At 40.4% G+C, this 26,604-nt stretch overlaps 1 protein-coding gene across 8 annotated transcripts in view; it reads right to left on the bottom strand.

The window, feature by feature from the left end:
• Positions 1-11,973: 11,973 nt before the first annotated feature.
• Positions 11,974-26,604, bottom strand: part of RTKN2 (rhotekin 2) — a 135,793-nt gene continuing 121,162 nt past the window's right edge. For all 8 annotated transcript variants that reach the window (XM_083843941.1, XM_083843942.1, XM_083843940.1 and 5 more), the window contains 3 exons: positions 20,977-21,142; positions 18,841-18,948; positions 11,974-17,325 (listed from right to left, as the gene is read on the bottom strand). In XM_083843941.1, the coding sequence (XP_083700067.1) occupies positions 16,775-17,325; positions 18,841-18,948; positions 20,977-21,142 (825 nt within the window). In that variant the 3' untranslated portion in view covers positions 11,974-16,774. The remainder of the gene's footprint in view (positions 17,326-18,840; positions 18,949-20,976; positions 21,143-26,604) is intronic.

A 26,604-nucleotide genomic window follows, 5' to 3' on the forward strand; every position in this document is an offset into this window, starting at 1 on the left:
GCTGCCAGGGCGCTGCCACCCTCCCAGCCACGTCCCCCAGCTGCCTGTGGCATTCGAGGAACTGTAGCTAGATGAGAGCTGAATTTCTGATGGAGAAAGAAATCAATAGGGAGTGAAAAATATTGATTTATATACAGCACTCACATATAGAGAGAGTGTACGTGTGCTCAGTGCCGCTGCCGCACGTGTGGAAGGGGTCCTACACCTTGGCTCGTGCCAGATGGATGATGGGAAAAATCATTTTCTAAATGTCTCATAAGCAAGAAAGTGAGAGCAATACAAAATAATGCAGAAAAGAGAATATCTGTTAACCTCTCAAATACTGAGAACACAGCATCTGCCATGAGAGAAATGAGGTAAGAGGGCCCATTGCTATTTCTGCAGGCATGGCTTTCCACGAGGAGCTGGTGATGTTTTCTCGTGGTGACTGCGATTCAGAAATGAAGAATTCGACTCTATTCTTCCTGACTGAGTACAGTTATAGTGGGGCTAGGGTTGGGGAAAAAGCCATTGGTGATGTAGGCTGGGGAGTGAGAAGCTGAGGACAGGGGCAGGCGGCGGCAGCAGCGCACAGCTCAGGCTGCTGCAGGGCTGTGGGACAGAGTGGGGACACGCCAGGGCTGCAGGCAAAGCCGTGAGCAGGATCAGTCCTTCCCGTCTGCTGCTACAAACCGAGCACCTCTGTCCCACCAGAGGGAGGGGTAGTGGCTTTATTCCAGTTTCTTCATGCAGTGCCGAGTAGTTGGACTTGAGGTTATTAATACGCAGGGACTCCAGGCTTCCAGGTGCAGTCTGTCATTCTGTACCTCCAGTATCTGCTTGGCGGTGAGCAGCACATCACACGTATCATAATCATTAGTGTTTGCTTTCATCAGAATTTCCCAAATTCCATCATTCCCATATTGTCATCATAATCTCCCAAATACTTCTAATACCTAGATGGGCTCCTACAAGGATGGGCTCAACTATGGCTCGCTCAACTATGGCTCATTAGGGTACTTTCCTCTTCCCCAGGTTGTTCTATTTTACACCATGTGTGAAGGCTGCTGTCTATAGGCAGTCAGACAGCTCACAGTCTGCAGCAGGCAGCGTCCAGGCTGAAGATTTCAGCTGTGTCCCCGTGCCTTACAAAGGCTGGCCATGGCTGCTTCCTGAGCTTTTGTCTCAGCTGTAGACTGGAGGCGATCATTTTCATAAGGAAATGTCGAGTATCGCCATTCCTAGGAGCCCACTTAGGCCTGTATGCTGTGCTTGTGTGTTGTTCTTTTATCTTGCAGCATTTACTACTCAAAACAAAGCTTAAAAGAGATTTAAAAAAAAACAGCTCTATTGGGTTTTGAGTCAAGTAAGGTACCTGCAGAGGGGCAAACCTCTGTCTGGGTGTAGTTCTGATGAATGCAAATGCAACATGTGCCTGAAGCAGCCGTGGGTTGAGGCAGCCTGTGCGGAAAGTGAAACCTGAAGGTAAAAACTTTGTGTTCTCTCAAACACTTTGTCTCTTGATACTTGCAAGAAGTATCACCCATCAGCAGAAACCGGAATGTGTTGCTGAATCACGCTGGGGCTGAGCCTCCACCTGCTTTTTCATTACGAACTTCTTGTCTCAGGACTTTATCTCACAGTAAAGTTCTGTTCCCTGCTGAAGAATGAGAGAGGGGTGTATGGAAAAAAGTGCTGCACATTGCTTTTTTCCTTTATGGTAGGTTTTGAATCAGGCAAAGCAGATCGTTCATTCAGCTACAGTTCTGTCTGATATGAAAGCAAGGGATGGAGATGGTGGATTACATTTTTCCCACCTGCAGCTATATTGCAACCCAACCAAATATTAACCAATAAAATAAATTTGAAATAAATAAAACCTGACAATAAACCACCACATCATGAGTCTACCTCAATGAGATCAGCCAAATCCATGCCAGTGTGGACAGGCTTCAGAGCCGAACCAGACCTCTTACAAGGCTGCTATTGATGCCACTCCTTTCCAAGCTTGTATAAAACAGCTATAAAAAGCAAAAGAGAAGGGTCCGAACTGCAGCGGTAAAGAAACTGGCCCCTGAAGCAGGGGAAGGCAGGGACACTAAGTTAAAAAGATGTTATATATGCCAACGGCTAGGGGATTTTTTTTTTCCAGTAATGTAAAGTGTGGCATGAAACACATCCAGGTTTCAGCCCTCTGCGTACCGCCAGCACATGCAGAGGCAGACACCGACTCCCCTGCTTTCTGTTGTGCTTTTTGCTGGCTTCCTTTGAACGTGTGTTTGTTTGTTTATCCCACCCCGCTTGTAACAGAGGCGGGGTAGCTCTACTCAGGAGGAGCATCTGTTCCTCATTGAGAGCCAGCATTAAGCTACTTTTACAACAGGATTGATGGAGGCAGAAGGAGGTCAAATGATTTATCCAAGTTCAGGCGGAGGTCCACTAAATAGCTCGCCTATAGCACCTATTGATTATCCGTCCTGCTTGCTTCAGGGGTGCTTTTTGCAGGAAATGTGTGAATCAAAAGACTGAAATTGGCAAGACAGAGACCAGCGGTTCCCAACACTGTCCAGCTGTAGCTTTTCGGATGGGCCCCTCTAAGGCTGTGTAATAAACATCCCAAGGAGGGCAGCAGGAGGTGCAAGTTATTAGAATTAGGCTGAATCTCCATATGGAACAGATGCAATGGAATTACAGCTGCGCACTGAATACTTCAAATAAAGAAACAAGGTGACTTGGAGCCTCTCCAACACCCTGTGCCAGCTGGAGGAGCCGCGTTCCTGCTCTGCCCTCCTGCTACCAAGGATTGTACTGTGCCAGGGCTGTGCTGGCCCTGCTCTTCCAAGCCGCTCCTCAGTCTGAAGTAGCTGGCTTTGGATACATTATTGATTTTTATTGCCTCTTATTCTTTCCCAAAACAACGTGTTTTTTTTAATTACACAGCATTGCTGTATGCTCTGTTGCTTTGCTGCCTCATTGCACAGTGACTCAGACAAGCTGACAGAGCTGTGTGTGAGCTCTAGAGGAACATAGCAAGACCAGCAGCTTCCCAAAGTTACTAGCAATCTGAGTGGGCACAGCAAGATGCTGGTAGTCTCTGGATGCTGAGAAAGAGAGGGGAAACCAAGAGTACAGACAGCAAGGTCAAAGTAATAAATTGTGGTGAAATACTTCAGTGGAAAATAACTTGGCCTGGCTCCGCCAGCAGTGACAATTTCTTAGTAACGTCCACGAATTCCTCACACAGACACACACTTGTGAAGTTTATGGCCAATAGCAACAGGAACTATCTACTGCTTTTGTAGCTAAAGAGTCTCTTCCACCATTCTTTTTTTAAGGGATCAGTGGCCGATCTTTTTGTCCACCAAGAATACGTGCTCTCCAATCTTTCCTGTTCTGATGGCTTCCTTTTTCTCTCAGGAAGCCCTCTCTGTGTAGTAGGGTTGGCAGGGCAAGGCAGCCCCAAGACCTTGCCATCCTTCTGAGCTCAGTGCCACCAGGGGACCATCGTCCCCTAGCACAACAGAGCCATGACAACCCTTTTCTTCAGCTGCATCTCATTGTGGCAGTACGCTGCCCTCCGGTACAGCCAGCACCATCTGTAGGTGCTTCCACAGCTCTGAACCAGCTGTATGAACCAGAGAAGCTCCTGTATGGGCTGATTAGAGCTCCCAAAAGCAGGCTGTACTTGTCAAAGCAGAGCACCATACAGAGCAGAGCACCCAAGGCTGTGGTGTCCATGCCCATCGCCATGTCCCAGGCCATTTGGAGCCCAGCGGGGACCTCTTTGCAGCATGTATAGCAGGGCCCTCAGGTCGGCCAGTGCAGAGCATGCAGCCAGCAAATGAGCAAGCCCCTGGCCGGGGTGAGCATCCCTTCACCAACATGGTAGTCCTGGCCAGGTGAGCAGCCTCTGGGTTGTGCCACTGGCAGCACCTAGGTGGTCACAAGAATCGGCCTGTTTGCAAAGGGTGAGACATTTCTGTGCTCGGGTAACAGCTCTACCTGTTATCTACACTTCCACCTGTTATCCTGAAACACACCATGTAGGAGAGCTCACTAACCAAAAGTAGAAAGATAACTATGTAAGAGCTGTGCTGTGAACAACATGACTTCTCCCAGCTCGCACTACCAAACTAGCCAACTGCTAACACCCGCAGTGGCACAGAGAGTTTGGTGGAGAAGGCCAAGCACAAGGGGTCAGGGCAAAGTTGAGCTGCTAGACACCAGCAGAGGCTGGTCTCAGAGCACGCCTGTAAAAAGCCTGTGCTTGTCTGTTGAACTCAGATGGCGTTTTTGTTCTTCAAGCTCAAACAGCTGCTCCTGCCGCCATGGGGGTGCAGGGGTGTCATTCAAGGCCAGAATTTTGGATGGAGACTGTTCACTGCAAATGTCTCGCAGGTGACCTGGGCACTTGTCCTCCACTGGACTCTCTCCAGGAAAGAAGATGTGTTAAAGCAGATGTGCTCCAACAGGTTTTAATTTCAAGCAGACTGAGGGCACCTTTAATGCCTTGGCTTGTGCTTACTGCTGTGGGAGCATGGGAAGACTGAGTGTTGGCACAACATTTCACTGACCAACAGCATCAACGCTGTGACGAGAACAGGAGGAAAGCAACAGCCTGACAAAGCTCTTCTGGGCTACAGCGAACACTGCTGAAAGTGATCTATTCGGCTCTCCCAGGGAAACTTTGATTTATCCAGCTTGAGTGTGGTAAGAAAAGAGAATTTGTACTTAGCCATGGATTCGGTTGTGCCTTCATTTCACTCCCTGTGTGTCTAGCTGTCTGCACTTAAGCAGATATAAAGTCTGACCAGAGCAGGCTTCATTGGCTTGGCCTCTTTGGAAATGAGAGGCAGCTATGTGCATGAAGGAGACCTCACTTCCCTGGCATACTGCTCTACGGCTCACTTGCCGTGCAGCTGGAAAAAACAAAACAAAACAAAAAAACAGCTAACTTACCTGTGTGGTGAGCATCTTTCCTCTCATTTCCACCACTGGCAGCAGGCCCAGAGGGTCTCTTCATGCAGAATCGTGAAAAATCAGATATGCTTGTGGTGCCTTACTGCACGCTCCGCCTCTGCTCAGCGGTCCCGCGCTTCTGGGCCTGGGGCTGCTTGTCCTGGCAAACAGGCCTCCTGCACCGAGCATCCGGCATGCAGGCGGTGTCAGAGAATGCACAAACACGGCTGCTTTCATTAACAGGCATGCAGTGTGCTGAAATTTGTGTAGTCCTGGGTTGAATGAATGTGAGGAATTCATAGAACTCCTCATAAATCTTCATCGTTTCACTTTCACTGAGGTTTGTTATTATCCCTCTTTTAATTTTGTTTGCTTTTTTTTTCATTAACCATGCTCTTGTTTAGAAGTTTCCTCTCTCCAGTGAGGGAGAATTAAAACGCTCTGTTTGGCAGAGCTGGTGAACCGCACCAGCTGCATACTAACCAGCACGAGTGGGGCTTGCAAGCAGCGTGCAGGCACAGACGTGACCTAGGCCTTTGCTTCAGCAACTGGCCTTCAAGGAAAACCCTGGCACACACCCCTCGTGAACAATGCAGCTACCTGGAGGAGTGACCTGGTGCTAATCTTGGTTGCGCTGGCTTTGGGGATCTTATTGCAAGCCTTGTGACATTTGGCCACCTGCCTCATCTAAAACCAGCTGCTGGAGTCCTGCAGTTAGTATTTTTATATATGTGATCAGATGATGATATGATTTTATGCATTTATGCATGCTTATGCACACGATTATGTGATGATTTGGCTAATCTGCACACTTTTAAAAGGATCAGTACCTTGAAACACTCCCTGAGGTAACCAGTGTCCTTAGATACCACAGCTGACATAGAGGGAGGCACCGAGGTGGGGCTGAGAGGAATGAGGAACTCGAGGCTCTGTGAAGGGTAGCTGAGCATCAGGGACCTGAGGAAACGAGGCTAATGGTGGCTAACATGCCCACTGCTGGCATCTTCCCTCCCCTGAGGTAAAGGTGGGCCACAAGCTGTGATATGAGGCCACCAAAACGCCCATGTCCCTGGGAAGGTAGCTGCATCTCATCCTGGCAGCTCTTGGGGAGGTGAGCTCTTGCTGAGCTCATGACAGCTTTGCCTCCCCCAGCCTCCAAAAAGCAAACAAAAAAAGAGGAGGTTTTGGTCTACCAGCAGCAATGATCCCCACAGCCTCTGACTGTGCGTGTGCGTCACTGGGGAGGTGGCCTTGGCAGCTCCCTTGCCCAGTGTTATGTGCCTTGGTACCTGTTTTCTACTAGTAGGTAGGTGGCTAATTACTTGAAAGTTGCAAGCTGAAGTCTTATTTTTCATATGTGACTTAGTAATTAAATTCCCCCAGTTGCTATTACATAATGTAAGTAACAGCTAAATAATGTTAAACGAATAGTCCAATCTGACAGACAGTTTAAGGTAATTTCGCTTTATATCGGAGTCTAATGCTAAGAGAGTGCACAGAAAGCAGAAGGCAGCTGCCTTGAATAGTTTGAAATTAGCATGTGGTAACCAACAACTATTATTATTGTATTACTGCTTGTAATTCCCAAATGGAGAATTAAATTTCTATAATAGATACAGCTTTTAACCAAAAAAAAAAAAAAAGTGTTTTTTTTTTTTTTCTGGCAAGGAACTCTCTTTTAAGAAACGATATGGTTGAATGTACATTCCCCAAATGAGGTGGGGAAAAAAAAGACTTTGCAAGATTCCAAGATTCCTTGTCATGGGGCTTCAGTTTTCAGCAGATGCCACTGTAGGTTTGCTTGAGGTTTCTTCTAAGGGACTGGCAGAAAGGTAAATTCCATATTGAGAGATGAGAACAAGCAAATTAATTAGCATTTTGAGCTTTAATGCACATTCACTGTAACTGCATTTAGCTTGGAATTTAGTGGTTGCTTGCCAAAAATAAGAGGTTCCCTCTCTGCCACGAAATATCAGGCTGGAGTCCTCTGTTTTGCTGTGTCTTGCTTCTCAGCATGCATCTTACCAAGAATGATACGGAGAATTAACCGGGCTGATGACTAGCAACACAGGATCAAATTTCAGGCTCTTGGAGCTGAAGACTGGCCAGTAAATCTTGGCCTTAATTTTAACAGGCTTTTACTTCTGCGTATCGGTTTACATGGGAAGGCCAACTCAGGCACAGGGACCCGTGTGCTAACCTGATCTCCCAGCTCGACCTAAAAGTAACTCAAACAATCAATGCATCTTTAATTTGAAATGCTTGATGACTAATCTCTTGTTTTCTTTAATTAATGATCTATAGTTAATCATTATGAATGGTAAATAGTCTATTTCAGCATTGATAGCAAGATTTCCTATGGGAAAATCTTCTCCTATAGCTTTAATTTAAATATGCATTTTCACATAGCACTTACCAAATCCTTACCTTTAAGCTACTGCGTGATTACAGTTCCATTAACTAATCACATTTGACAAGTTGTTTATTGAGTAGAGCAACTATTTTACATCTCTTGCCTGGGAAAGAAAATACTCTAACAAACAATTATTCAGCAGCTGCAATCATGGAACACTGAATTAATTGCTTTGAAGATCACAGTCAAGAAGGTCTTGATAAAATCAAAGGAAATGCTGTTTGACAGAATGCATGAATGGGAATGCCAGAAGGAATCCGGCTTTGTCAGCCATGGTCCTGTTCCAGAGAGCACGAAATGAGCATCGTACCTTGAGATGCTGGACCAGGACAGAGACAAGAGGGTGTGGAAAAGCTTGTTTGCTTGGATGTTCTTTTCAGCTTTCATTTATCAAAACCAGAACTTCTATCTAATTTGATGTAGATAGTACAGGGACTAAACAAGCTCATTTCTGGATATTGTCACTACAAAAAGCTGAAAAAGTTGCTCAGTAAGTTGGAAGTCAGTGAAAATGTCAAATAGCTTATCTGAAAGCATAATGGGGTTTCTGTGGGCTGCATGCAACTCCTCATATAGTCATATAGTCATCGTTACAAAACTGCCATGTTCTTACATTAAAAATATTTGTCTTTGATTAATATCTGTAGAAATGAGGAGAACTTCAATTCTTTTCCCTTTTAAAGCTTTCCTCCACCCTTGGATCCCTTTTAAAATCTGAAGAGAGGCAGGGAAGAAAGTCAGAGGAAGCTTAACATGAGTTGCATGTGGAGCCTGGAGCTGCAGCAGCCGCCCCAACTTGGAAGCAGCGGTGGTAACAGCAGTCACATTACACTTAACCAACACGGCATCCCTCTACCACAGACTGCTTTGTGTTATTGCTTGCTCTTTTTCAAAGAAAGAATAAATTCACCTTTATTTATGTATTTATTTATTTATTTATTTTGGCTGAAGCAAGTAAAAAAACACAGGCCTGTTGAGGAAATGTGTGCATGACCAGTGTCTTTGGGAGGTGACTGTGGCATCAGCTGAACACAGCAGCATGATGAAGGCGTCCCAGGCCATGAGGGCTGAAGCTTCCAAACGCTGGGTAAGTGCTGTAGCAGGGAGCACTGGCATTCCAGCTGTGCTCCATCAAAACCTTGTTAACTTCAGGGTCTCCAGGGAAAAAGCAGCAGTGACAATGACGGTCCTGCCACAAGCCCGTCAGTCAGACAGCTGCTGCACGCTCCCAGTTTAGGAGAGTCTCTGTGGACAGCAGTATTTCAGTCATGGTCACAAAGCATCACATTGTTGTGCCAAATCTAGCACCACTAAGGAATAATACCTCAGAAAGTGTGATGGAAACTACCATCACTATCGTTCCCATTTAAAAGGCGAGGAGCTGAGAAGCCATGGCCTTGAATTGGCTCTTGTATGATATGAGCAAGCGCCTGAACTGAATGTATACACTTGTAAATGTACCCTGAGTAAACAGTGATGTATCAAACATACAAATGAACTCTTCTTAAAAATAATAAAAGTTACTGACCTTTCCAAGGCATGGCATAGTAAATCCAGGTTGAGCTGGAGCTGTGAAGTAATATTATTAGGATTTGTCCTTAATAAAAAGCTTTTCAGTTGTTCGATACAATTTAAATGTCTTCTAACATTGAGTGAAGCTTCTTGCATCTTTGAAGAGCCTGCCTGCCCTATGTCCATTCCAATTACCCATGCCATGAGGAAAAGCCATCCTGGTGAGAAGAGCAGACATCCTCTGCCTTCAGTCAGTAGGTCTGGATCCAGGAGAAAGAAATGGAAAGCTGCCATAGACCCAACAACTAGCTTTAAGCGAGAAGTGAGTGTATTAAAGTTACCTCAGCTGTGTCAGCAGGAACAAGATTAAACACATACCAAAAAGCTGGAGTCCAGCTCTGACCCCTCGTGTCAATGCAGCCTACTTCTGCCTGCTCTCGGAGCGAAGGTAAGGGACCCATGCCTGGCATCCCCCTGCCTGAAAACATCCTCAGTGGCTGAGGTTTCCCCAGGAAGGCAGCCTACGGGCACACTCAGCTTGCGTGCGAAGCTGCTGTACCTCCTCAGCAGCCAACAGGATGCAGAGGCTCCTACTGCAATGCTAACAGAGTGCATGGTGCTGCAGCCCGTGGCAGCTGCATTGCAACATGACTGATTTACAGCAGGAATAATCATGGCCCCAGCAAATGGCTCAACGGAAAAACATCAAAATATAACTTCATACAAAGGGTTCAATGCTCTCTTACTGTGTTATTCCTGTTTGAATTGCCCCTCCTGACTCCCTAGGGAAATCTGCTGTAATTAGATTCAGAGCAATGGGAGAAAAGATGTTAAGACCATGCTCATTCTCATGCCTTTCTTCTCCACCCGTTATGTACTTCCTTGGAGCAGTCAAGAGGAAACGCATTCCCACAGTATCATCAAAGGAGCTGCATCCAGCACCAGATTTTCCTACCAGCCAGCTAAACGGGCTACAAGTCTGGCAGCACTGTACTCCAGCTCTCGTGACTCCAGCTGATACATTCACATCATGAGAAGGTCCATTAAATTGCTTTCAGTTTATTTTAAAAACTCTCAACCCTTGCATACAGACATCAGGGACTAAAGAGTAATGATTGCTCGAAAACAAAGGAAGCATAGCAGCTGCTACCATCTGAAAAACAAATGTTGTGTGGACAAAGCATCTTACTTGTGCCAGCTTCACATCCACATTTTTTCCCCGCTATTGAGAAATTTGTAAGTCAGATGTTAAGTTCACTACAGCAGTGCTAGGATCCCTTTTCCTTTTCTTTTCTAAGGTCTTTATTTAAGAACAGATGATTCCAACCACAGATCAATGGAAACATTTGTTTTTCACTAATGCAGAATGAGCAGCTAAAATGTAGACAATACTATTTAAAATATTATGTTCTTGTAATTCAAGAGTACCCCTGAGCTAGAACTGTCTGTTCAGCTCTGGGCACTGATCTCAAAAAAGATATCATCAAAATACATGTGGGATTTTGAAAAAGACACTAATTAGAAAATGGAAAATATAATCCAAAATAAGACTAGGACCATTTGCCTTCAGGGTAGAAAAAAAAAAAAAAGTTATTGATATATTGGTACTACCATTATAGCCAGTGACAAAAAAAAAAATGTAGGCAATGAACTATTACTGATTTTTTCCCTCTTAGTGAAAGAAAATGTACAAATTTTAATATTCAGAAAGAAAATTTTCATGGCATATCACCAAACTGCAAGTTTAACAAGGCAAAAATTATGCCAAAATTTAATTTAAAAAATATAGACATTTTAACTTTTTACTGCTTCTACACATTTATCCAGACACATATATGCCATGAAACTTTGACAGGACGTAAGGCTTCCTGCGAATGCCTATAAGAGGCTGGAGTTACTAAGCTCTAGGGAGAACCTGTGTCTGAACAGCGACTCTACAACTTTCCTGTTTGGCACAGGTGATGTTGGACAATATCACTAAAAACCTCAAGTGAGACAGGCCATCATTTCCAAATGATTTTGTCACCACTGGGTAAGTTTATAGAAATCTGAAGAAAAGCTCTAACAGACTAAAATACACTTCACTAGTTATTGTAATTTTTCTCCCTTTGGGGAGATACATAAAGAACATTTAGAAAGCTATCTTGATATAAAAATGTTGAAAGATTGCTTTCTCCCCATGAAAAGCAATTTATTTTGATGTCTCACAAACAGATTTTTCTCTGAATATATAATACATGCATGGGAAGATTAAAATATAACCATTTGGCAATGGCTATGTGAAGAGATCATCATATCCTACTTTGCTAGGATCGCTTAAAGCAAACTACAACATTAGTTGTACCCTGATCTTCATTAAAACACTCAACTGCATTGGCTTGCCTTGCAATTATCAATCATACTTTGTTTCTTTCATGGACTCATAAATCAGTCAAATATTCTAAAATTAAAACATCTAACAACTCCCTCTATGTTTATTACGGTTCTTTTATGATAATTGGTGATAATTAGGCCCAAATTATAGTTTACTTGAGTGGTACAGTTAGCTTTAAACAAGCAGTTACGCTGAGCTCTGTCCTGGGGGAAAGGAGTCACCACAAGACTGCCCTATGCAAGAAAAGAGGAAAAAAAAAGGGGGGAGGGGTGTAAGTAGTGTCAGGGGCTCAATTTCTGCAACCACCTTACAAATCTGGCAACCTGGGACCAGAAGCCGACTGAATGATGCAAAAGATGCTTCATCACACTTCCTTATGTGACTAGGAGAGAAGTGAGACAGCAGCTAAAAGCAAACACTCAGGCGCATTTGTGCAAACAATGTGCACCTCAGATAATGTTCCTCACTTTAGATGTCTGCACACAAATATACTGGATACACCGGACTACTAGTTGAGTAATTAATGCTCACTGCCAAGTGTTTTTTCCTCTCTTCCTCCTGTTTACAAACCAAAGGGCAAGGTTGTTTGCTGCCATCAGAAATAGCCTAGAGGCCAAGTAGGATGTGAGCTCTTCAGAAGGTAGCCATAGGTTCTCTGATTTTACAACAGCCATGGTTTATAAACTGTAGCAAATCTTGATGTATTCTAGAAGTGAAGAAAATTATACCAAACACCTTTTAATATTTTTTAAAGAAATATTTTTAATTCCACTTGCACATTTTAATTGAAATACATTATGTTAGCAGCAAAAAAAAATTAGGACTCCTGTTCTAACATTTCACAATACATTAGGTTCCAAATCTGCACTTTTCTATTAACAGCAATCTACACTAATTACAGATCAACTCTGAATACTAGGACAGTATTTCTAGATATGTATAAAGCACTGTAAAATGACTATTAATATGGTTACCATAGGAAAAAAGTCACAAAACTAGTAAAAATGTAAACATTTCAAGCTAACGTCTTCAAAATAACAAAAGGTACCGCCTCCCATTGCAAGACCAAGTGAATAGCAAATGACACAAGGTACAACCTAAAAAGTTGCTAAACCACATTTTGTTCAGTCAGTATTTTAGAAGTTGTTCTTGTTCTGAAATTTACATTCCAGTTCAGACTAGCAATTGCTTTTAAGTTGTGCTTCCTGACAGAAAAGTTCAGGTTAACTACTTTCTCCACCCTACTTCAAGACTGCAGTCCCACTGCTTAATTGCTTTTAAGAAGAAATTAATTCATTCCAGCAGAGAACAAACAGGTACAATTTCCAGAATGGGCTTGACGTGTTCCTTAGAAAAGCACCTCTTCACATGTTGCTCAGCCACAGCAGATGAACAAGATGCACAAGTCTACTGATGTCTTCTCTGTGCTACACTCGGTAGTTTGAGCCACTCACGAGAGGTGCAATGTCTCTGAACACACACTGGTTTTCCACAGACTGCTGCAAGGCAGCAGCGCACTGACTTGCTTGCACAAACGTGAACGTTGGGTAATGAGGCTACAAGGGCTGGGAGAAGCCCCAGGCCTCTGCTGTCTTATAAGCCTCATCGCAGCAGGAGGCTGGCTAATATCACTTGTTCCTTTGTGACTTACTTCTGCATTGTTTAGAGATGTTAATCAAATGACTTTTGGTTATTGAATTCCTGTTTTGAACATTCATCCTTATTACGGTCTGTAAAACTTGAGGAAAAACAAAGGAGGAGGTCGAATTTCTGAACAAGTCTATGTAATAATAAGAAAGGGACCAGGAGCAGTAATGAAATACTTGTAATTTGTCACTATACAGAAAAGCCAAAAAAAAAACTTAAAGCTTCCTCACAGGTATATCTTGTAATTATACTCCTAAAATTTGCTGCATTTATTGCATTTATGTTCTCTTGAGTAGACAAAAGCTGAGTACAACCGTATTCCCTCAAATTGACTTTACTGTATTGCTAAGATCAACGTTTGCTGGTAGCATGCAGTTTTTAATCAGTGAAACCAGCCTGCTGCACAGAAGATTCGAAGGCACTAATAAAATGCAACATGTCAGGAAAAAAAAAAAAGATTAAGTCAGTACAATAAATATTGAAACCTGAAGTCAACTGATGCTTCATAATACGGATTGCAGAGTGAGTGGTTGCTTAAAATAACAGCAACTACATTCGGTAGCAGAAGCCTTTCCAGCAGTAGGAGCCTAAACATGTAATTAGTTTAATAAGTCTCACCACAGTCATGACATTTCAGAGGACTGCAAGAACAACATTGTTGTGCTGAAGAAGGATGATCAGGGTAATTAATGGCCTCGTTTGCTTAGTGGTGATCTGGGCAATACAATGAAATGGATATGAGACTAATTTAAGGATAGATGTGTAATGTCAATCAACACAGCTTCATGGAGAATAGGTCTTGAACAACATGCTGCATTTTTCCCTTTGATAGGGTAAGCCTGCAGAGACACCTGTACTGAGGTGTTATCCTCAGGAACCCTAAGGCACCTAGTGGAAAGCAGATGAACTTGTCATTTTCTTTAAGATACCCATGCTAGATAAAAATCAATATAGACTGTTGTATTGAAGACAGACGGGTAATTTCAAACTGCAGCATTAATAGGGAATCAGCAAGAAGCATACATGTTTGTCCTGGAATTTCCATCTTATTCAATTTTTTAAAGAGTCTGGGGAAAAAAAGCGACATGAACTCCATGGTGTGTCTGTTTGCTTTTCTCTATCCCCCTCGTCCATGTCACCAATCTAATAAGAACTTATCAGCTCTCTCTACAAACCTTGCCTTGCATTCAATTTTAAAAATCAATGATCCGGAAGAAACTGTAAAAATCACTTGCAATAAATTTGCAAAGGACTTGCAGACCACTGGAGTAGTAAAGAATGAAGACAGGTCACTTATACAGAGCAATCTGGATCACTTCATAAGCAGTATTTTAATGCTGGTAAAATACAGTGCACGCTTATAAGAAAAAATAAGGTAGGATAATAAGAGGATGATGTACCACATTCTCAAAAGATGCTGAAGAGGACTTGAGCCATAAAAGCTAACATCCCAGGTAACTCTTCCGCAGAAGAAAAAGGATAATATGATTTTTGAGGAAATAGGGTAGGTATATTAATAAGAGTAAGAGGATCACATCATGTCTCTGTATAGTCCTGATGGATCGCTATTGACATGTTGCATCTAATTCAGAGGTCACACAAAAATATTTCAATACATGAGAAGTACAGAGAAGAACGTGAAGACTAATTAGTCTTGAATAGCATTCATTGCTGTAAGAAAGTTAAGGAATTCAGTACATCTCATCAGAGAAAAGGTTAAAAGGGACATAATCACAATTTATAGCTACACACAAGCAATTAGAAAAGCTGATACTACAGAGATCAATATAAGCAATCAAAGGCATAAAAAGACCAAAATAACTTAGGGTGGAGCTAGAAATGCAAATTAAAAAAAAAATCAAGTGAAAAATGTACCTGGGGTAATTAACTATTGCAACAGGAGGTATGAGTAAATTCTCATCACCTGAAGACTTTAATATTAAATGCCTGTGTAAAATATGTATGTTGTAGTTCAAAACAAAGCTCCTGAATTTAATAGAGAAACCGCTCGTTGAAATTCAATAGCCTGTTGAATTTAAAAATGAATCCTCGTTATGCTGCCTTCTTGCCTTATATATTTAAGAGATTTATTTTGAAATATAGCAACTAAGTGGAAGGAGGTTACCAAGAAAAAGGTATTCTTTCTTTCCAGAGCACAGTAACATTTAAGGCTAGATTTAAAGTTAAATAAACTGCTGCTGCATCTTGGAAAATATGCACCACTCCCCCGTGTTTATTTTTCCTCTTTCTTGTTCAGAGTTGCACAGTCTACTTAGTTGACTGTGTCTAATTTACATAATCATGTAGTTATTCTTCAGTTTTTCTGTTCCTATTTATAAACCATTCACAAACCATCCACTTAAGTAACAGCATGATTTGTTGTAAGAATTATTATGGTTGTTTCAGGGGGAAAATGCAACATGATTAAATGAAGAAGGAACAAGGGCATTCTAGAAACAGAGGGCTCTAATCCTGCAAAGGGATTTGTAAATGAAACCTGCCCATCAAGTCCTACCCCAAATAGCCAATGAACTAAGGAGGAAATCCAGCAGATACCTTTACAACTGTATAGCCAAGAGCTTAGCAAAGACAAAAAATAGATAAACCAACCAACCATGCACACAGTATCTTCTGGAGAAATGGTAAAGCTCCCAAAGCCATCTGTACGTTAGAAAAAAATTAATGAACTGGATGTATACAGTTGCTGATATGACTCAACTCGGGTCTGAATACGAAGGCTCTAGAGGGAAATCTGCGAGTAGACCTTTGCTCCTGGATAAGTTCCAGCTTCTGATGGAAATGCATCAAGCAAGGAAAGGGCTGGATATTTAAACTGTGAATCCAGCAGAGAAGCCTTTTCTGTATGCAAAAGATGTTTTGCAGGTGCCATAGGAACTGTAACAACTCATGCTTCTAACAAAAATGGCAGTCTGATTTAAGAACATCAAAGTTCAGTATTTTCACCTGAAGTATTTATTCTCTGTTATTTCAGAAATGATGAGTGGGAGAACAAAAAACCTACATGTTTACTAGTAACGGTCATGTTTACAAGCCAGCTATCTACCAGGAGCAGCCGAGAGGTTCCATGAAGGAGAAGTGATGCTACAGAGCCCCATTCATCAGAAAAAACACACCATAAAAATGAAATCCCAAATGAGTGTTCATATGCAGTACTGCTTTTACATGTTTGCGTTACTCCAAAATAAGCCAAAGTGATGGATTCCATTTTTGCTCGTACACAGATAATCCTGGTCCATTCAGACAGTGCATGCACCAGGAAGCACCGAAGAGATTCCACGTTAAATTGATAGAACTGCTTCAGAAATTCGTATACAGCTATTCAAAAGCGCACAGTAACTGTTCACAGTACATTATCTTATAAGCAGCGGTTCCCAAACAGTGAGGGAGATATGAGAATATTTCAGGTGAAGCCAAGCATGGAGCCCAAGAAAATCATTTTTGTGAGCCTAGCGCTGAATGTGTGAAATTCCCAATTGAACTAGCTTGAGGAGCTGCAGATGGGATAAGCTGAGGGACTGGTAGAAAGCAACAGTAAAATCCCTGGTGCAGGGACACTGAGGTACCCTGAATACCGCCAACTTTTCAAGGCAAAAGTACCAAACCACTGTTTCAGAAGTGGCATCGTTATTTCATATAAACCGTTCCTGATTACCAGTGCAATTATTTGGATGTTAGCAATAATGAGTACAGCTGAGAATGCAGCTAGTAGTAACATCCTGGCTAAAAGACAGAAAACTAAACCAAAAAGACTTTAAACTCAATACTTACAAGCTGTATGGTAAGATCTATTTTCACTCAAAAGTTATAGTATTAAGACTGAGGAACTTAAAATTCCAGGGACTCTTTTAAGCTAATAATTATGTCTGTGGCTACAACCATGATCTAGGGTCTAGCATTTCTGTGATGCACTTCTGCCTAGGGGTTGGTACTGGTTTAGTTTCAGACTCTGTCTTGGCAACCAAAGAAATGGTATTTCCATGGTCAGATAAACTGTTTTTTCTACAAGGACCAATTTTGCGAGGAGCAGCAACAGGTGTCTGCATGTGTGTTACCATAGATAATTTTGAATCCAAAGAACTACTACAAGGTGTGCTGTCATGTTTCTCCCAGTTTTCCTTGCCAAGTTGCAAGGCAAGTTGCTGTGTGTCCACTTGTGTTTTTGTACTGTATGGTGACTTAGAGGGTGGTGGTGGAGCTCTTCTTTTCTTCCCTCTGCCATCACTGGGACTTGCAGTATCTCTTCTGGGGGCTGGATGCATGTTTTTCTGAACAACCATCTCATGAGATCCATCAAAGAGTGAGGCCCATAAGGAAGATGCAGACTCTTTCTGCTGGCAAAGCAGGAACTCGCCATCACTCTCTTCAATTTTTCTTTGTATGATATCAGCTAAGCCCTCGTATTTCACTGGAGAATCAATGCCTGTAATTTTAAGGGACAGCAATTAACTCAGATTAAAATGTTACCAATGATTTTACTCCTCCCTATTTCATTATTACTATTCAGAAGAGAAAACTATTAACTACGTCTCACGAAGCCTGGACTACTACTAAGAGTATTAATGGAAAAAAATGGAAATGATTACATATGCTCTCCTAGAGAAGGCTGAGGTGACGTGAGGGAACTGTTTGTGTGACAGCTGGAATTGAAAGAACAGGGTAGGCATTGGTATTTCTTACCAAGTAGAAAAAAACAAGGTACTATATACATATATACACACACAAGAAATTAGATATATTTTGCTGTATAGTATTTGTAAAATTTTGTTTCACAAAAGGCCCATGGAAACATCTATGACTAAATATTCTTGTGCCTCCAGCCTGCAGAAAATGGGACATCTTTACATTTACTATTTTTCTTTATGTGCTTTAAGACTGTCTTGCCCCATTTCTGATCTCTCATATTGAGTTTTGTTTGTTTGTTTTATGTACACTGCAGTAATGCTGGCCTCTAAAATAACAGCAGTATCTTTTCTATTTCAGGTCACACATTAAGGATTTTTAACACAATTTTAAACACAGGGTTTTACATATGAATACTGTAAATAAGCACAAAAACTCTGGCATATAAAGAATGAAACAGCATTTGTATTCTGCTCCACAGCAATATATTTGAGTATGAGCAGAATTATGCTACAGCATTACCTTTGTAAAACTTCAATATATTTGATTTACTCCCTTACTGTTCTGCGTTCATAGCTCAGAGAGGACTTTTTTGACTGTTCAGTGCTCTGATGCACAGTAACTCGGTGACCCACATGACATTTTGAGCATCTTCACAATTCCAATCTGAAGCAGCAAGCAGTCAGGCATTTAAAGTTGTACAGTGTTTTTTAGCCAATACTGCAATGGATTCATTAAAATAAAGTGACCTACTTTTTCTAGTCTGTAAATATTATTTCTGTAATGAAACTATTAAAGTAATCCTGCTGTGTACCATTTTGCTCTGCAAAAATAGTAGTTTCAAATACATGCTAGATAGATTTTCTGAGTGTGTTTTTCAACATCATTATGACAGACCAAATAATTAGGTAAGTTAAGTTAGCTAAGCCTTTAAATAGCTTTAAGAACACCAAATTAATTTCATGAAACTAAAGACATTATTGTTTGGGAGACTATTTTACCTTTACATTCTCTGAGCTTTACACTATTATCATGGTGAGCGTTTACTTCTAGTGATGGCTTTTTTGAATGTGTTCAGTGCTCCCTAGTTAGAGTTCAGATTGCAGATTTTTTGAGTCAAGGTAAAAAAGAAATTATTTGTGCTATTACAAATTCAGATTTAATGTGAACTCCTTGGCATGCAATTATGTTGATCTTTCATTGTCTGAATTGCCCTTGAAGAACTCAGTGTTTCAACATCAACACCAGAAGCCATCTGAATACAGACAATGTTGTTTCTGTTACCCTGCAACTTGAAAAGACAAATCCCACTTACTCATATCATGGTAGACGGAGGTCGCTTCTTTTGTCAAGAACAAAGGTGGTTTCCGTGGTGACATAATCTCAATTTTCATAAGTTCTTCACAACAATGTTTCCACTGGCCTGAGAGAAAAAAGAGAACAATGATTGGAACTTAAACAATTCAGCTTGAAAAAACTGAAGTCGTTAGGTTGTGTTAGGAAACTATCTCCAAAGAAATGCTAAACAGTAAGCATTTACTTTCGCTTAGCAGGAACACTCAGGATGCATTTTCAGTATTTTCAACTCTGATCTCATACCAACTCTCAGCATGCTAAGCTATACTATATATGGTATAGTAGCTTATATGTAAGGTACTACCTTTAATTGAAGCATCTCAGCAGTAGTTATACTATAAACATTAAATATGATAATTTGCCTTCAAATCTCCAACCCTAGTATAAATTCATCACTTTTTTTTTTATATCACCCTTTAACGTTAAGGAAGCTTATAAAGTTATCAGGGGATGAACACCAGTATACTCAACCTGGATATTATCCAACTGTTAAAGTAAAGGAACAGTTCTGTCTTTAATAGAGGATAACTTCCCTTTTATCTGTTAGCAGACAAGGAAACCTCTTTTTCTATTAATAGATTTTGACCTTAAGGAAAACAAGACACAGTAAAATTACTTTGTTCATACCAATCATTCTAAGTTTTCTGAGCACATTAATTTTAAGAGATTTTTAAAACCAGTGAAGAAAAAATGTATTTAAATGCCAAGTGACCCATTTTCTCTGAACCTAAGGAAAACGTCTTAAAAAAAATCCATGGGTATTCTATCTATAATGAATAAGTACTAGTTCTTTTTACCCCACTCCACAGCTAATTTAAAGAGGATGCCCTAGTTTTTGCTTGGTATGTTTCTTTAATTGATAGAGCCTCTTCTCATTGTAACTCAGAGCTAAAAAGTAGAAGAAATACAAAATAAAATACCAAGGTCCCACAACCTCAGTTCACTGATTTCATTGGTGTGGCCTCTGATTAAACACTGGTATTTCGTTAGTCTGCCTCATTCTGTTTTCTGCCCTGATGAAAAGGACTATAAGGAACCAACTGTACTTTGTCAATGACAGCATATCTGACTGTTGTTCTCTGCTCTTAAGAAATTTGTGAGTAAAACTACTAAAGCAGAGGAAAAAGATGAAGACAAGTTAAATATTAATTAAAGGAACTATATATGTTAGTGTTAAACAAGCAACACGATATACCACCTCACTAGCATTTCACTGTCATACCAAGAAGCAAAATTTCTTCTCATGTAAGAACAGTGTTGTTCCAGAGGTTAGCCAAAGTCAGTAAGATAGTTAATTTTTTTTTCAGGAAGCTAACCAGCAAAGATCCCCAAACATTGTAGCATTCAACACAGAAAAAAAAGTGATTGGAATATTTATTTCATTTATATCATTTTACAGAGCCTCAGGTACAGCTGTTGCCAGTTTCAAGTAAGCAGTACGTATTTGCATACTGTTCAGCTAGGTGTGCATACTCCCCTGTGGCAAGGGGTACCAAAACCTTAGAATTACCAACAGAATCAAGTAATCCCTAAAGCAGCAAACAGCAGTTTAATTAATCCATAATGCTGCTGGGCAAGGAACATACACGTTCCTACTTTCAAGGGCTGGCTGAATCTGCATCCTATCCAAAGCCCCAAATGAATCCTACACCCTCACCAATTCCCACTAAGACTTCCAGGCCTCATACATGCTGAATCCCACAAAACCAACACACCACACACCACTGACAGGATGCGCGGGTAGAGGTGGACCCTCCCAGCTACAGTGGAGAAAGACATGGTAAGAATTTAGCAGTCCTTAAAAATATCCAGAACGATGCTAAAAGAGGCCAAGTTCATTTGAGACTGGTGGACATGTTCTACTACTGGTTTCCTGCAAAAAGCCAGGCTGAGCATGTGGACACCAGTTTAGTTAAATATTTGTCTTCCAGTGGCTTAGACCAGCACCCAATATTATTCCAAAGAACATTTTTCTTCTCAATGTTGCAAACAAAGGATTATGAGGCAATTCCAATTCAAATTGTTCAAAGATTCCTTTGATGTTACATAACATCCCTTTGGAAGGGCATAGTGCCAGCGCTGCCTGCTTACTTACTCAGATCATAGAAGTGCTGCCAGAAAGCCTCCATCCAGTTATGAAGTTCTTCCCTACTGTCAGTAGCAAAAAGTTGAGTCGCAGCCTCTCCAGACACAGGGTTGATAACAGAAAAGTTATTAGTTCTTCTCTTGAAGTCCTTACCCACAGCTCGAATTCTGGTTTCCTACAAACGACAAACTGTGGTAATGAGTTATTGCTTCAGCTCACTCATATCAACTTATGGCCAATGACAGTGTAATGGGGGTGTAAGTTGGCTTTTTATTTAAAAAAAAAGAACTAAGTAAGGTCAGTAATCGCTTATGAAAATATTTTCTTATAAAACAATTCAAATGACACAATATATGAAAATAAGAGAATGGAGCAGAACTATTGCAGTCTGGGTCTAAATTACAGAACGTATGTTCTGTTTCCCCTCCCTCTGCCTTTACAAGCTCATCTCATCTTACTTCATAGCAGTTCGGTGAATAACCAGTAACAGCAATAGCCAGCTCCTTTTCTCCAAAATCTTCATCTGGACAATCGTATTTTTATGGTTAGATCTCCTAACATACTCCTGTGGGTCATTTTTTATGCAATGGATTCTAAACATACATCTATTTTACTTGCATTTCAGTGAATCAGGACGTTCAGTGCTAATGCTACAGTGACATGTAATTTAAAAAGAAACATACCTTGTCCACATTTAAAGTAGCATTTGTAGAAGTAATTCATACAGTTCTACTGAACAGATTTCCAATGAAAAAAATTTTTGGTCTAGTATCAAAAAAAATCCTATTTGTCATTTCAAAATTTAGTTTTGCCTTATTTAGAGAGAGCTAGATAGAAACAATTAAAAACATATAATAAGTCATTCAGAACTAACAAATCATTAGTTCTAACATTCAACTAATATCACAAACATCATGCAGCAGCACTGTTAAGAGATTTTCCCTTCTGTTCAGGTACATAGTTCAACTGATTTTTATCATCTAGACTAGATCCAGTGGTATTTTCATAGTATCTAGTTTCTTTGTTATGGCATTACTACAGTAAAAAATAGCACTTACCATTAACTCAGTGAAAAAACTGTTTATGTATTTTTCATGTGTAAGATACCGGAAGATTTTAATAGAAGTCTCACAGAGCACAACTGAAAAATTTTCCAGAAAGCACTGCTGTTCATCACAATGTGATGAACAAATGAAAATAATTAACACCACTTTATTTACAAAAGTAAAACCAGACCCCCTGAAATATCTTTGCACATACATTTCAACCAGACCAAATGAGCAATGGGCTGTTATAACACTAGCATAGCCCACGAGAGCAGCATGATCCCAAATCCCACGAGGATGATGAGTTTTGGCACCCTAGGGCCAGCCAGCCCCGAAGCCTCCTGCATGGTAAGGATGTGCAGCAGCTGGGTGCTACACAAGGGTGGCATGCAGAGCACCCTGTGTTTCGAAGGAAGCCGACTGCTACAGCCAGGATTGCATTCACTGTCTGGGTAGACAGCAAAACTGACCTCCAGGTGGCCTTGGGGCACTCCTCAAGGTACAGTGAGGACAGATCAGCCATGTTCCTTCTTACACAATTCAACCAAATGTCAAAAGTCTGCTACAGATGTCAAATATACACCTACAGAAATTAAGTTTACACACTGGATCCCATGGGGATATGCCTAGTTCCGATACTCAGAAAACCCAAAATTATTCTATAGAATATTCCCCAGATTTTCAACGCATTGCTGAAGTAAACGTTTGAAATAACTAACAGCTGCTTGTAGCATATCTGATGGATATGCTCATTTAAATTCTTCTGTCTAAAAATAGGAGATGAAGTAATTCATCCATAAGTGCTCTATATCCCATTAACTCAGGTAACCATAGATACCAGCAAAAAAATTAAATCAAATAGATTAACATTTGACAGGTAAGAACTTCAAGCATACCATACACATACAAGTTTATTTAATGATGTTTGCTGCAGGTTTTATTCCACAACTACGTTATTATTCAAAGGAGATAAATCCTCATGCAACAATCTGTACCTGATACTTGAATATTTAAAGAGTGATACAAGATGGCATTACAGTAATGGGCTGATGAATTGGGTGAATTACACCATGAGCCCAGTTTCACTTAAAAAAAAAAAAGTGACTTAAGGTACCATGTTATAAAACTGCCCAACCTTTCACAGTCTTATAGACAACTGAAGCAAGTCTGCTAACCAGCTGAGCTCTCCTGCTCTTGTAAAGACCAGAACAAGCAGCTGATTGCAGTAGGAAAACTGAGTTGAATCTTGAACTCAAATGACTCCTTTGGGGAGGCTGAGGCTAATCTTACATTCTATATACTTTTTTTCTTTTTTGAAGGTGGGGAAAAAGATGTTTATTTATTTATTGATTTATTTTTAAGCATAATGTAATAACAAGCCTTCCTCTATACCTTTCCCCTGCAAATAAAAAAGTTCTTTGCCTGAAAACACTTCTCTGGAAAGCTCATCGGTTAAGCAAAGTTAAACAAAAACAGAAGAAAGAAGCTTTTTATTGCTAAGGTGCAGCCGTTTCCTGCTAAGCCAATCCTGAAACACTGACGAGCAGAGTTTATAAAGATCACTTCAAGACATCAAAACAAATTACAGTTCTTGAGAAAAATATTGAATAGTCTAAAATCCAGTTCTGTGCATCTGCTCTAAGATTAAACAAACCGAAACGGATATAGCAAATTTCTTCTATGATTTTAATACCAAAAAACAAATCAAGAAATAAAAACACAACACTGGAAACAAAAAATAATCTGTTCATGTGTTGGTTTCTGCTGTAATGTTAACTTTAAAATTATGGTTTTCAAAAATAATAATGCATAAGACCAAATCTACCAGATTAGCTTTATTCCCTCCTTTCATCTTCATTGTTTTGTGAACTTGTATTACCGTAACATCCACGTTTCCACTAGATGGTAAGTACTATGGGGTAAGTATAAAATGGAAGAGCAATATTATGATATATTGCTATATTATTTTACCTATCGTCAGTGCAATGCAGCAGCCAAACACCAGGAGGAGGAGACATCATTATATGACCAGCCAGCACTCCATGGAGCACCAGGGAGCCATAAAGCATAGTTTCCTAACCACTTAATTTGAGCATGTGTGTTACAAGGTCCACTGTGTGGTATCTGGGTATTGTATCTGCTTCCCCTGCCACATCCAGTCATTTTCAAGCAATTGCAGAACTAAACTGAGTAATACAACACGAGATATTTGGGGGCATTTAACTAATCTGTGCTATATTTTCACATGTACAAAGGCTTGTCTAAGTCAGACAGCAGGACAGCAACATTAGTACACACAACATCGATAGTTTCAGGGATGCTCTTAATGCACCAGTGCTGGAATTGCCTGACATTCATAGTAAATATTGTCCTGACTCCCTAAATGCTCACATTGTTAAGAACTTGTATCAATACCCTTCTGTTCCAGTCCCATGGTGTATGTACTTTTTGGTTTCTTAAAAACACTACACGGTCCCCTTGAAGTTATACTGCTACAGCCATCACTACATTTTCCAACGCATTTCTCTACCTGACCTAACCCAGAACAGATGCTCCAACAAGAACTGTCATTCGCAGTAAGTCTACAGAAGCATCAGGTTGATTTTCTCCTTTCACTCTTACTATGCTGTTTAGCAATATATCTGTGAAACCTGAGCCAAAGGCTGAAAACATTTGTTCTTCACCCTACTCACCTCAACAGCTAGTACAAGCATGGAGATAGCTCTAGGCCTGCTGTACTGCACGGCACCAGATCAAAGAGGGCACTTGCAAAACATGCCAGGGAGGAAATCATGGGCCTGCGTTAATTTGAAGTGATGTCCTAGAATTCCTGAAGCTTTCACATCCATGTCACAAAAGAGTTTTATAATATATGAAGGAGCCACAACAGGATACTGAGCAACAAATGTGAACTGTTAGTACATGCACCTATTTGCTAAACTATCATGTGCAGGCAAAGCTTTTATTATTCATTTAAAACTAAAGAAAGCTACAGAATCTTAGGAACTGGACCATAAGGAACATTTCTTGTTCAACTTGGATTCCAGCAAATTTTCTTCGCCACAGAAAATGTCATTTCTCTTTTCCTACTTAGTTGTGCAATATAATGTTATAATTACATTTGGCTGGAACAATAATAGTAACACTTGCATAATGGGAACTGCAGAACCATTCTTGCTCAACAGTGGTAGCAGTGAAGTCATCCGAAGTTGAAGTAATGACTTTGGTGGTCTTAATAGCTTCAAGTCTCGATTCAAAGGGATGGGAAATAAGGTTATCAGTGTGAATATTTTCCAGAGAGTTTCTCATAAAACCAGATGACTTCATTGCTTTTCAGAAAGTATCTTGCAATTACATGTAAAGGACCAGCTTCATGTTACAGATGACAGTACCACATATGCAAATAGAAGACATTTAGTTAGGACATCTAGAGTTGATTTTCAATCTCAACTTTGGTTTTGAAATTGCTGTTTCAATAACAACATGTAGCAGACAAGCCCATATGATTAGCTTGTGTTCATTTAATCTGTAAGACAGTTTCATAATAAAAGAATCAAAAATCTACAGCCATTACATTATTTTCAAGAGAAACTGTTTAAGTACTGAAGTATCCAAATGTATTAAATTGCATTTTTTTCTGGCTTTAATATCAATAAGGATTCATAGTCTCCTTCTCCAGCAGCCTGACATTTCTGCAAAATGGTAAGAGATACATGATTTATGTACCTCGTACATGTTAGCTGTAAGGATACTCTGCCAACATACAAACATTCTCCCAGCAAAAACTTATTAAGCTGGATTTTAGATTCTAACTGTATTGGTAACTCAGAGGAGTAAAACGCCTTAGGAGAATATGGTTAGTTTAAAAGGAAAAGCAAAACAAGGATATAGACCAAAGCAGCAAACCCTAAGGAAAGATTAGAGATATCCTGACAGATAATTTAAAAAAAATATTCCTGTTACATTTTAAACTATGGAATTAGTCACACTATATTTTACTAAAGTTTACCATTTCCTAACTGATATTGTGAACAACTAGAAAATAGATAGAGTTATGACAAAGTTTGACTAGCATAATTAAAAGTGACTGAAGAAGTATGCAACTGAAACTGCTTGAATATGTACTGTGGTGTAAACATTTTTTTAATGAAGTGGAAGAAAACGATGGCTTTGTTAAAATATAAGGCACTAGCAGAAAGGTGTTTTTAATTAAGGAATCAATTTAAAACATAGCACATTAAAAAATCCTAACAAAAGCAGTTCATATTGTTATCCCTAGTTTAAATGTTTGGTATATATAGAGATTTTACTCTATGTAAGAATGCGATCCAGTTTCCAGGAACTTTAAAGCCACCAAGAGCTGATATTACTGTTGTAAGAAGCAGTTCTTTGTTACTTTATGTTCCTACACATTGCCAATCCTGCCCCAGCTCCTTCCGCGTACAAATGCTTGTGTGGTCATGTAGAGATCTGGATAAAAGAATGCATTAAAGAGAACCATGGTTGAAGCCAACCCTTCCCCCCAGCTGAGCTAATTTTAACCCACATCAGTTCCCTACTCCAATTCATCAGTCAGCTGCCCTACTGCCTG

The sequence above is a fragment of the Anser anser genome (assembly GCF_964211835.1).
Source record: "Anser anser genome assembly, chromosome: 7".
Lineage (NCBI taxonomy): Eukaryota > Metazoa > Chordata > Aves > Anseriformes > Anatidae > Anser > Anser anser.